The sequence below is a fragment of the Penicillium canariense genome (genome assembly GCF_028826845.1).
Source record: "Penicillium canariense strain IBT 26290 chromosome Unknown utg000004l_segment0_segment0, whole genome shotgun sequence".
NCBI classification, from domain to species: Eukaryota; Fungi; Ascomycota; class Eurotiomycetes; order Eurotiales; family Aspergillaceae; genus Penicillium; species Penicillium canariense.
In genome coordinates, this window is record NW_026622731.1 from 155,213 (window position 1) to 167,292 (window position 12,080).

The following is a 12,080-nucleotide window of genomic DNA, read 5'->3' on the forward strand; positions in this document are numbered from 1 at the left end:
CTGATATATTCCTTGATGCCTTCTCCAGCTACTGATTTTTCGCTATGTTAACATCCCCTTTGCACATCGGAGGTGGCTGTTCTCAAATTGGGGTCTAAACATGCAACGATATAGCACCAAGGTTCAATCAAGCCGGTCAAGTGGATATTGCCCTGAAACCCCTGCAAACGTCAAGCAGCTTGGTAAACATGAGGTTTCGACAGAATGTGGACTCCGGTTTCAGTCATTAAGCCTATCAAGAGAAGGAAAACCTACCTAAACCAAGTCTACAAAGCATGTAAACTTGCGTTAAAAGACAACATATAAGAAGGAAAGAAAGATGCTGGCTGATCCAGGTCCTAACTATCCTCAACACCTGGAACAATCTAGTGAATCAAATAATTCACTGCCAGACAATTCACTGCCAGAGAGCAAGGCCATCATCAGCATCTCATCACGCTCATGGCAAACAACCATGACAAGCAACCATGACAAGCAACCATGACAAGCATTCGAGGCATGACTCGAGATCCTGTGTCGAGGTCATGCACTCAAACAGAATCACCGGTGTATCCGAGGTATTGCTGCTTCAAGGTCCTGTAACTCTTGACGTTTTGCAGTTTGAAGCTTAATATCTCGATCCATATCAGAAAGAGCGTGTCCAGGCATGGTTACAACAGTTGTAATTGCTGGACGACGGGTACAGTTGGCAAGCGGATGAAGCGGAGTATCAGGCGTATAGCTTTCATGGTCAATACCCATATTCAGTCTTTTGTTGCAATATTCGAGAATTTTGGTGAGAATTTGCAGTAAAATAACGATGGATATCCCTATTCCCAGCCCGATAAGGGAAGATAAAATGGATGTAGAAAGTGAGCATTGTTTATCAGCAGCCATGCCGAGTTGCACCGCTAGTGAAAGCTGATTTCCTGTCCAAAGGGGAGGTTTAAACATGACAGCCCTGTCTGCTGGCTTATTAAAAGACCTTGGGAGTTCAGAATGATCGGATGCGTCACCATTATGTAGTATACTCTACACTCCTACAAACCCGCCGCGGAAGCCTAATCCGTCAGAAGCTTGAACCACTCTGGTATCATCCCCAAATATAAGTTACAAATATAACCTCGAGTCATGCCTCGAATGGTTGCCATAATTTGTTTGCTCATAAGCATAATGAGATGCTGATGACGGCATCGCTCTCTGGCAGTGAATTGTCTGGTAGTGAATTATTTGATTCACTAGGTTGTTCCGGGTTTTGAGGATAGTTAAGAGCTGGATTAGCCAGCATCTTTCTTTCCTTCTTCATCCCTCTTACTCACTGCTTTTGCCATAGTTTGAGATAGTTTATGCTCTTTCGTTGGCTCTTCTTGGCTCCAATAGATGTTCGTAGCCTAGACAAAAATCAATCATATAAAGTATTCTGAGAACAAATGCGATGACGGAGCCCGGTACAATTCACTGTATTCTTGTTTTAAGTGTACATCTTACTTATACAGATGATGAGCCTATCTGTTGGCCGTAGTTGCTAACACACGGTGCTGTTGTAAGGCCAAGGGCGCTTTAAGAATTGACCGCGTTCAGTCTGTGGCTTAAGCAGGGCGGAGCGGACAGGAACCCCTGTTCTCCACACCCTATGGTCGTATGTGCTAGATATAAGGGAAAGAGGTATATCTACCCTTAAAAGTAGGTTATTGGTCAGATGGGACCAACTCGGACTCGACCGGCCGAGTTCGTATAGTTTCACCAAAGCGGAGATCGCACATCACGCAGTGCAGTTTTTTCGCCAGAAGATTGGTTCCGCTTGACCTACATCCTCGCCCTCATTCGCCCGATAGGATTACTAGCCCATACTGCTTGCTCAGATATTTCCGGCCTCGTTTATCGCTTACGGCCCATGTTTCTCTTTTCTTTTTCTCCAAATAACCAGCCTGCACTCCCGGGGTCAGGCGGTTTTCCCTCGGTTCCGTAAGTTACTCTGTGGGTTTAGTTTGCTTTTTTTGTCTTTGGAATTCAATATATTACGGGTGATTTCAGGCCTTATAGTTTGTCCATATATCCCTCGTAAGGTTGATAGACCATGGATTGACCTGCATATCAACTTGATTCTACCCTGGGGAGGTCGCCGGTGCATATCTTCACATCCGGTTAAGGGAAACCGTGGGGCCGAGGAAGGGGTATGTACTTACAAATGTTGCAATCTTCGGAACAAACTTACTCTTACACGAGCCAATACCGTTATCAAGAAGATATGCGGCGAGAGCAATAATGTATGCAAGGGCATAGGAAAAAGCAGTGCAGATCACCCATGATGGTCGACCTACTGCTGTTGATAAGGGGGGGCCAACCCCCCCCCGGCCGACCGGGTTGACCTTTTCCGCAAGAAATCCATCCATATTCACTTCTCTCTCGTTACTAAGTTTGCCTTCGTCCCAGTAGATTTAGGAAATAGCGACGACAAGATGCCACAGGATCATGAGAGACAGCCATTGCTTCCCAAAAAACAACAGCTGGAAAGTATTGACGAAGAATGGATGAACGATCCTAGAAATCCGCGGAATTTTTCAACTGCAAAAAAGTTGGCCATCATTGGTTTGACCTCCTTTGCCTCATTTAACGAGTAGTAAACCTGTTTCTCTTCCCCCGCCCGCGGATTACTTTGAGCTTTGGCTAACCCTTCGTATCTGCCAGATGCATTACCACCACTATCCTCACACCAGAAGCCCCAAAGATCATTCGTGAATTCCATTCCTCGAGCCCCTTTTTGACTTCATTCTTGATTTCAGCCCACGTCGTTGGGTTCGCGATCGGTCCATTGGTCGTCGCGCCCATGGCTGATCTCTATGGGAGAGCCCCATTACTCCACTTCTCAAACATCTTGTCCACAGTGGCATCCTTTCTGAGCGCAGTCAGCCCTAATGTCGGAATATTGCTCATCGGTCGAGTCCTTATGGGTGTGGCGGGATGTGTGCCAACGACAATTGGCGGTAGTGTGGTGGCAGATCTTATACCAGCTGAGAAACGTGGGACATTGATGAGTTTGTGGGCCTGTGGGCCTTTACTGGTAGGTTTTCACGTCAAGATATTTGATCATGCGTACTTTATTGCTAATATGATATTGATAGGGCTCGGTAGTTGGTAAGAGAACGATGGGTATATCGTTGGTCCTTCTTTGACATCTAGAATAGGCCCGATTATTGGCGGTTATATATCATTCGATATTGGATGGAGATGGGCACTTAGAATGGAGTGTATTCTGGTATGTCTCTTTGGGAGGTAGACGAATCGGTCACTAATGCACCGTCTAGTGTGGGCTATCGATACTGGCCGGTTTTATGATCTTCCAGGAGACACACGGCCCTACAGTGATCAGGAAGATCAAATCAAACTCTCTATATTCTCAAAGGCATAATGTTATGCCCGACAAAACCGGCAGCCAACAAGCTCGCTGGGAGGATATACGGAAGGCAATCGTTCGTTCAGTCATCCTTCAGACTACCTCGCCGGTCGTGATCATTGCATCCATTTATACGTCGACAGCATTTACCTTTATGTATTTTACCATTACTACCTTCCCCATCCTCTTCGGGAACGAGTACGGGTTCAACGAAGCCCAAATTGGCCTCACCTACATCGGCCAGGGACTCGGGTTCGCGTCGGGGCAACTAGCTGGCCCTGCCTTAGACTGGTATATTAAACAACAGCGAGCTAAAAATGGGCATAGTCGACCTAAAGACCGCTTACCTGCTATAGTGCCAGGATGCCTACTGATCGCTATCGGCCTGCTCTGGTATGGATGGTCAGCCCAAGCCCGACTTCACTGGGTCATGCCTATCATAGGATCGGGTCTGTCTGCGGCAGGTATCACGGTGGTGTTTGCGGGCATTCAAACATATCTGATTGATGCCTTCACGGCTTATGCGGCAAGTGTCATTGCTGCTAATGTTACCGTGCGCTCCATTTTTGGGACCGTGATGCCTCTCGGTGCTCCGCCATTATACGCTCGTTTTGGATATGGATGGGGAAATAGCATGCTTGCGTTGATTGCGTTAGGTTTAATCCCGGTTGTTGCTATTCTGTATCACTATGAGAAATTATGGAAGATGCTGAACCCAAGGGGTCAACCTAGCTGGACGCATCCAAAGGAGGTTGTTGATTGTTGAGATGTGGGCCTTGGGTCATTCCATAGTAACTACGGATTTCTACAAGATAGTAGCGCTAACATCAGACTGGTCTCTACGATAAAAATTATATTCCTGATAACAGCCACTAGCATGGAATTGAACTCAGTAGTGTCATAGTAAGCAAAAAAGCAGACAAATTGAATGTGTGATATCGATGGTCTATAGCTCAGGATGTCTACAGTTTCGAGTCTCAGACATGTTCCATGTGAAAAGCATACCAGAAAAGCCTTTCCTCCAACAGATAATTCACACAAGTTGACCGCTCAAGTAAACGGACACTAGGGCTTCCTTTCCTTTCTTTTTCTGGGTTACTGGTTCTCTTCACCACTTTCTTCAATTGATAGTATATAGGTACAGTATGTAGGATTTAATTATAGCGGGCGTATAGTTCCCGATTAGGCTGATATTCGGCTATGATTAGTTAGCAAAACGTTGTTTTCCTTTATAATCACTATCTACTATACCACGTTTCAGCGGGTGCTCGGCCAGCTCTTACTTCTGTCAGAATATGCGCCTACATGGCCATTGCGCGTTAGCTAGGCTGTATTAGGATAATAGAGTTATCATCATCATCATCATCATCATTCTCATCATCATCATGATGGTAGCTTTGCTTTTTCAGCACGACTAGTGCAGATTTAAGGTTTTAAGACGCATATTCAGCCAGCCATTTTCTCTGCAGAGCTAATGACCCCAGTCCTGAGTGAGCCAGTGTTATGCAGATAGAACCTACTAGTGTCTTGCGGATGAAATTTCCTTAGCCACATGCCCGATTTGGCAGATTCTGCAGAATTTCAAGGTGATGTAAATTACAGTATCATGTGTTAACCTTCTCCTACATAAACTACTGTACAACGATGTTTTAGATGGTAAATTACACCGTACTTTTACGTATTAGGCGATCAAGTGATAGGTCACCTAAAGTGGAATAAGTGGCTTCATGTGCAAGTAATTAGTTCAAGTGGTACAGCATACAACTATTCAGGCAGATCCCTATCTCTACAGGGCAACGAGAATAATTTTCAGATGAGCTAACGAATCTAGATAAAGGGTTAAAGTTCTACGAATAGCGGTGAGCATAAGTAAGAGGATATTTGGACCTGTCGTACCTAGCACATTGGCGTATTTATTGTCAAGGATTGCAGGACTATTTGAAGAGCTGCCAAATTCGTCACACATGTGTACATATGCTCATGCACATGTGTGTGCCGTACCTACCTATACTCCGTACCTAGGTACTCTATTCCGGATTATAATCCGCTAGGGTGTCACGATCGCAATGCATCATGCTTATCTATGCTGAAGAGATTTGAGACACCGTGGAACATTTTTAATCCGTCTCCACTGCTGCATATGGCCCTTGATAAGCGGGCATAGTGCGTCAATATGAAGTCGATCAGCTCGGTACCGCTCGGTGCAGCTCCAACGGGGAGTGTCTATGAGATCTATGAGAAGATTAGCCCTAGAATGCAACCGGCAGTCTATATCAATAGGAGAGTTATTTTGTGGCTCCTATACTACCTTCCCTTGCAAAGACCATTCAATAAACCACTTGAGACTTCAGACGTTATTACCTACTCCTTATCATGAATTCCAAACTCACGATTCTCATGAGCCCCGCTGGGAAATTGTCAATTGGCAGGTGGCTCTCTAGCTGGGTTGTTGCCCCGCTCATGGCCTTCGCAGGATCGCCGGACAGGGACGAAATCACCAAAACGACGTATGAGGCAATCATGAAAGATATGCTGAAGACCATGAACAGGATCCCATCTTACGAGCAGCTCCCGTGTGCTCATATTTACGACCAGATCGTTGCTCGGATCAGTCAAGTGACACTGAACCAGAAGTTGGCCAAGAGGGTATCGAAGGTGGCTGCCCTGGTGGCAATCTACTTCTACCCATGGCATGATGAAGATGTCCAGCTGGTCATCGGGATGTACACGGCATTCTATCTTGTCCTCGATGACGAGGGCGACACTATGGTTGCAGAGATTAGCCAGTTCCGGCAACGGCTGTTGAAAAGCGAAAAGCAGTCTGCCCCCTTCGAAATGCTCGCTTACTTGTTTTCCGAATTCGACCGCGTATTTCCATCAATGGTCGCCAACAAGCTCTTTGCGGGCGTATTAGCTTCCCTGACGAGCTTGGAGATTGAGCTGGATCGGTCCACCGAGTTTACGGGCGTTGGGTCCCCCATGTTTGCAAAATACTTCCGCAACATGAATGGGAGTTCCGAGGCCTACGTCTATTTCCTGATGGCGGATAAGGAGGTCACGGCAGCACAACACAAACATTTTCTGCAGGCTGTGCCAGAACTGTGGAATATCACAGACGAAATCAATGACTTGATGTCATTCTACAAGGAATCGATTGGAGGTGACGAACGAGACACGTATGTCTATCACCAGGCACGATCGACGGGAGTGTCAATCCAAGAGGCTCTGAGGAACTTGGCAAAGGATATTGTGCGACGAAGACATCTCATTGGAAGGATCTTTCAAGATGACGATCTATTGCGTGATAAGGCAGATCAGTATATCACTGGACAGATCGAGTTCTACCTCACCTCGGAAAGATATCGTCTTTCTGAACTGCACCTGGCATGACGTTAAGTAAAGGAAGCAAGTGTTGATGACGGTAAGAGCGGGTTACGAATGGGACATATGTAGTCCTGGAGGAGCAATATTATTGTGGGATCATGCGATATGGTCCCTGAACCTACATACATAGTTTCTCTCACCTCCTATGCGGGCTCTCCTTCTCCAAGCTCCGTTTCCCCAGAGTCCGGCATCGTAGCAACTATGGCAATATTCCATTTTGAGCTTTCTTGTTAAAGTTCCTCGCACAGGGCGGTTCCTATGATCTTTCAAGTAATTACTCATCTCTCCACTCAGGAAGTGTCGTGCCTAGACCAAAGAAATAATGACTAACTAGTTAATTCAAGATTCGATTGCATAATAAGAATTGTTATCCGATAGGAAAAAATATTGAGTTATCCGAATTTTGCTGGTAAGATTGGACAAAATGGCACATCTACGGTTCTTTGACCAAGCTGTAGTCGTACCTTATCATGCATATGCACCCTTATCTTATTGAGTTTTGCTTTTTATTGCTCTTTCATTTTCCAGGAGCAAAAGAACTATTATCCACACCGACATTCCAGCAGTATCAGCCTGCACATGAACTAGAGTGCTAAACGCTGTCTTGGGGTCAGATTTGCGATTGCGAGCTTTGCAGGCCAGCCAGTTCACAAGTATTTTTCCAACTGCAGTAGTAGATTAAGTGCATTAAATCAAATTTTCTTTATTTGCGAAGATTTTTAACTACTGAAAACCGTAAGAAAATGAGAATGAAAAAGAAAACCTCGTATCCAGACAGTTTTCACTCGGTCAACATCTTAGTCACCCTAACGCGTACTCCCTGACTGCCATCAGCTTGATGAGTAATGACGCCGTCTCGGTAGGGCATGACGTCCGGCAGGCCTGTCTCGTATAATTCCATGTCAAATCGTCGGACTAACAGGGCAACAGTCACATACAATTCTGCATAGGCAAGACTATTTCACTCATTAGATTGAGACACTACTGGGAAGGGTTGAGATACTCACTTTTTACCCATGCAATCTCGCGCACCTTGGAGAAAGGGGACGAAGTATTTTTCCAAAGGCCGACCCTGTTTTTCGGCCGATAACCAGCGTTCGGGCTTAAATTTGCGCGGCTCGGGGTAGATTTCTTCGTTCATATGGACAAACCACATTGATTGGCCGACCGCCGTCTATCCAAAATGTTAATGTCAACACAGCATCTGGCAAGAAGGATATTAAGGTGGAAGCTTACTCCTGGTGGAATCTCCCAGTCTTTATATACTAGAGTCTCCTCTGTTGCAACGAGAGCGAGCCGATTGACAACAACAAGAGCTAGCCGGAGCCCTTCTTGGATTACCGCTCGCTATATTATTCATGTTGAAAAGCTTAGCAGACAGTCCCGGTCCATGTCCTGTGTGGCACGACTTACCAAGTACGGGAGAGCTTCCAGGGCAGTCCAACTGGGGTAGTCTGTTGGATGCACCAGAACCTGTTTTACCTCATCACGCAGCTTCAGGAAAACGGTTTGATCACTCAGCAGATGAAACATGGTGACTGATATAGTCCACCCCGTGGTTTCAGTCCCCCCAGCAAGAACAGAATGCTCTCTGCTGTGACGCGGTCCAAAGACCTCTCCGACAATGGGATTTTAGGATCGTTCAATGAACTGAATAAGGTAGACTTCTTGGAGGCGCTGAGGGATTGCATTCCTCGGGCACAGATATCCCGGATCAAGCGTTCGTTCTCTAAGATGACCCGGATATGTGAGGACAGGCGAGCGAGCAGAGAGGTAGGAACGATGTAGCGCAATTTGTCGCCGAAAGGGATGAATGTCATTAAGGGACCATAATGGCTCATAGAATGAAGAACATCTCTCAATGTATTGTTGAGTCCGGGGTTGTCCAAAAAGCCCAAGGGATTGCCGAAGATGTACTCCGAGATAACATCGGTACCCATCGCAATTAAAAGCGAGTCGATGGCGAAGATCTCACCAGAATTGCCCTTCTGCTCAAGGATCTTCATAGTCTTTTCAATTGACGGTTTGATACGGGGCTCTATTTCCATGACTGACTTCTTCGAGAAGTGTCGAAGGAGATGATTCCGCCGTTTTAGATGCAGGTCATGCTCGCCAGTGGCCGCGATGCTGTCTGACAGAGTTATCAACATCCGAAGCCAGTATTTGTCCTTGCCTCGCTTTCTGCTGTTTCCTGCATATATCTCAGAAAAGTAGGTAGGGTCGCTGATATGAAGCTCGTTGGGGCCCACACGGAGGATTGATCCTGAAAGACTCAGCTAATTCCCCTCTTTTGAAGACAAACACCTTACCATATTGCTTATGAAGCTCTTCAATCTTCCAAAGATATCTGCCATTATGTACCACGTTGTGGTAGAACTCGTACATTCTCGAGGTGGCAGCGAGTTTGGGACCAGGGAAGCGACGAAGAGGGTGCCAGTACAGACGATAGAGGGTTCTACAGCCGAGATAGCCGATGAAGACGAATATTAAGATAAGCATCTTTTCCGAGATGTCTATTATCTGATTTTAAGCTCTCCCAAGGTTCAGTTGTTCCAAGGTCTTTAGGTAATGGCTTTGAGATGACGGGCGAAGGGCGGCAGAAGCCTAGATATCATTTGGAGACCTCTACTGGTTACAATTTATATATATTATTCAACATCATACAAATACGCATGTTTGGGTCACTTTCAACATGGCATACAAAGTCCAGGAATATGTGAGAAAAAGGTATAACTTCGATAGTATGGCCACGTACTTACGTAGCACCGCATCCTGAATCTGCATGCTGCATTCTGCCGATCATTAAATCAATAGTGTCAATAGGAGTTTTATATATCGTGCAGCAGCCTACAGGAGCCTGCAGGAACTTGCAAGTCGTGCCGTGATGATCAGACCCGTAGGCCCTCACCGCTTTAAGTCTGAGCAACCGAGCGACCGATAACCCGTTAATTCATTCACATTGTCCGGGATTGATGCCTTTTCAGAACTATAGAGGGAAAGGAAATATCACGGATCACCAAGACTATGGAGCCGGAGCATGACATCCAAATTCTTTCAGATGAAAACGGATCATGGAAGAGGTCACATACTTGTCATATGGTCCAAAAAATGGACCTATTCGTGACAAAAGCAGCAGTGTCCTTCTTGGTGCTGTACGTTATTTTCCGTCTTGCGTTACTCTTCATGACAGAAACAAATCTCTGGATGTGGATGATTTTCTTCCTTGAGGTAGCCTCCTATGGTAAGCCATGATACTGATTTCTCAAAACATTCTATTAACCATCCGGTCCTAGGCCAGATCCTACCCTTTCAAATTTTGCGTATATTTGCGTTAAAAGCTGAGACGCGTTCTGTGCAGCCCAGCCGACAGGCACGTCGATTGGTCGGTAATCAAGTGCCTCTAGTGGATGTATTTATCCCATGCTATGGAGAGCCCATCGAAATCATCTCAGGGACAGTTCGTGGTGCCTGTCTTCTCAACTATCCTCAAGACAGGTTCCGGGTGCGGGTACTCGACGATGGAAACTCACCCAGTCTTCTCGAGGCCGTGGAGAAACTACGCACTAAGTGGCCCAATTTGCACTATCACACTCGGGCCACGAAGAAGGGCACCAAAACTTTTGCCAAAGCAAGCAATTTGAACCACGTTCTTTTTGATGAATCCAATGGTCAGCTTCCTGAATTCATTACTGTACTTGATTCAGACTTCATTCCGTCGCCAGACCTACTTCGAGCCGGACTAGCACACCTGGTGACAGATCCCAAACTAGCTATCGTTGGGACCTCACAGATCTATTATAACCTTCCTGTCGGGGACCCTCTCTACCAGGGCTTAGAATGGTTCGTCGCGGTGCTCAGCCCCCAGCTGACCGCACTTCGAGGCGCTGTCGCTGGCGGATCTGGTTGTCTCATTCGTCGGGGTCCGCTCGTCGCTGTTGGTGGTTTCCCTGTACTTTTCAGCGGGGAAGACATGATCCTTTCTTATACCCTGCTGGCATCTGGTTATGATATAATATCACTGGCAGAGCCTCTTCAGTATGGGAGGGTCCCAGAAAGTATCCAGGGCCATATATTTCAGCGAAAAAGGTGGTCAGTCAGCTTGGCGGAGCGCATTATGGCATGGAATGACTCTGTGCAGAATTCAATCCCAAACTCACGTCGTACTTCGATGGTAATAGAAGGCCTGATTCATATTCTGACACTCTTTTCCCGGACGCTGGAATTTATTGTGCTCCCGCTGGCGTTGTTCACCGGTCAGCAGTTGGTCCCCGCACCAAGCCTTTGGATATTGAAAATCAATGTCAGCATGGCTACCATATACCTTTCAATCCTCTATGCTAGCCAGTATATACAGGCTCTTTGCGTGGAATTTAAAGTCTCCCTCTTTCCACATCTAGAGGAAGCATGGATGGCTCCAGGTGAGAACTAGCCTACAAAATTCCTTCACAAGCCCAATTTGAAGTACTAATCATTTTACAGGGCAACTTCTCGCCATCATAAGATTCTTCTTCTTGAGAACCAAATCCACTAGATCCCCAGTGACCGGAAGCTCTGATCACCCCTGGAATCAAGACATGTCAAGCCAACCCGAGGGTCTGATGAGTTTGACCCAGCGCATGATCCCAGATACCGAATTGTGTATCAATGGACTGTCACTCATCGCTACTATTGTGGCCATTTACTATAACTTAATGGCCAAATTCCGCTGTTCGATTTCCGAAAACGACAAGAGCGTTGTTGCCCTATTGCTCACCACTGCAGCATGGCCACCAATCCTGCACCTAAGCTATAATATGATTGCAGCCCACTTAGTGCCACTGTCTGCTTGTTTGCGCTTACCTCAATATCCTGAATTGGGGGCAGCTTTGGGTCCTCATCCTCATGATCCAACTGCTTTGTTTCCTACAAAAGCGATCCAAGACAGCTTGAAGCATGCGAGAAGGCCATCTTTTGGTTATGGAGGCCATTTCCTCATCATTCCGATAGTTCTTGCTGGCCTATTTGTGGTGATTACGTTGCTCTGATGAATACTTGGAAAGCTTAGTGGTATGTGGGAGTCTGGTACCGAGAAACACAAAGTGCAACAATCTCTGGAAGAGCTTGGAGGTCTCGGTTTTATGGGGATGTTGATATTAGTACTTAGAGGCAGATTATATACACATACAATCGTGCAATAAAATTGGACCCTGAAAACTTCCTTCTGGATCTGAGGTGAATAGGCAGGAACATGGGCGCATGTGGATAAGAGCGGGAATAAAACGGCGAAGCATTCATTAGATTGAATAGGACAGAACATTACTCATCACTCCAACACCGCTGCTTC

General features: G+C 46.1%; 4 protein-coding genes across 4 annotated transcripts; 3 read left to right on the forward strand and 1 right to left on the reverse strand.

Annotated features, from left to right (window-relative positions):
• Positions 1-2,806: 2,806 nt before the first annotated feature.
• Positions 2,807-4,139, forward strand: N7482_006396 (uncharacterized protein; the record flags this gene model as incomplete). The annotated part of the gene is made up of 4 exons (XM_056688521.1): positions 2,807-3,040; positions 3,102-3,114; positions 3,165-3,235; positions 3,285-4,139. 4 exons carry the CDS (start codon positions 2,807-2,809, stop codon positions 4,137-4,139), a joined length of 1,173 nt encoding a protein of 390 aa, XP_056540950.1.
• A 1,694-nt stretch (positions 4,140-5,833) lies between these two features.
• On the forward strand, positions 5,834-6,763 carry N7482_006397 (uncharacterized protein; the record flags this gene model as incomplete). Its single annotated transcript, XM_056688522.1, has 1 exon — positions 5,834-6,763. The coding sequence occupies one exon, from the start codon at positions 5,834-5,836 to the stop codon at positions 6,761-6,763; it is 930 nt and encodes a 309-aa protein (XP_056540951.1).
• A 775-nt stretch (positions 6,764-7,538) lies between these two features.
• Positions 7,539-9,256, reverse strand: N7482_006398 (cytochrome P450; the record flags this gene model as incomplete). Its single annotated transcript, XM_056688523.1, is given in 6 exon segments — positions 7,539-7,713; positions 7,765-7,931; positions 7,994-8,104; positions 8,171-8,295; positions 8,310-9,020; positions 9,067-9,256. The coding sequence occupies 6 exon segments, from the start codon at positions 9,254-9,256 to the stop codon at positions 7,539-7,541; spliced, it is 1,479 nt and encodes a 492-aa protein (XP_056540952.1).
• Positions 9,257-9,865: 609 nt separating this feature from the next.
• On the forward strand, positions 9,866-11,781 carry N7482_006399 (uncharacterized protein; the record flags this gene model as incomplete). The annotated part of the gene is made up of 3 exons (XM_056688524.1): positions 9,866-9,998; positions 10,051-11,175; positions 11,237-11,781. 3 exons carry the CDS (start codon positions 9,866-9,868, stop codon positions 11,779-11,781), a joined length of 1,803 nt encoding a protein of 600 aa, XP_056540953.1.
• Positions 11,782-12,080: the final 299 nt, after the last annotated feature.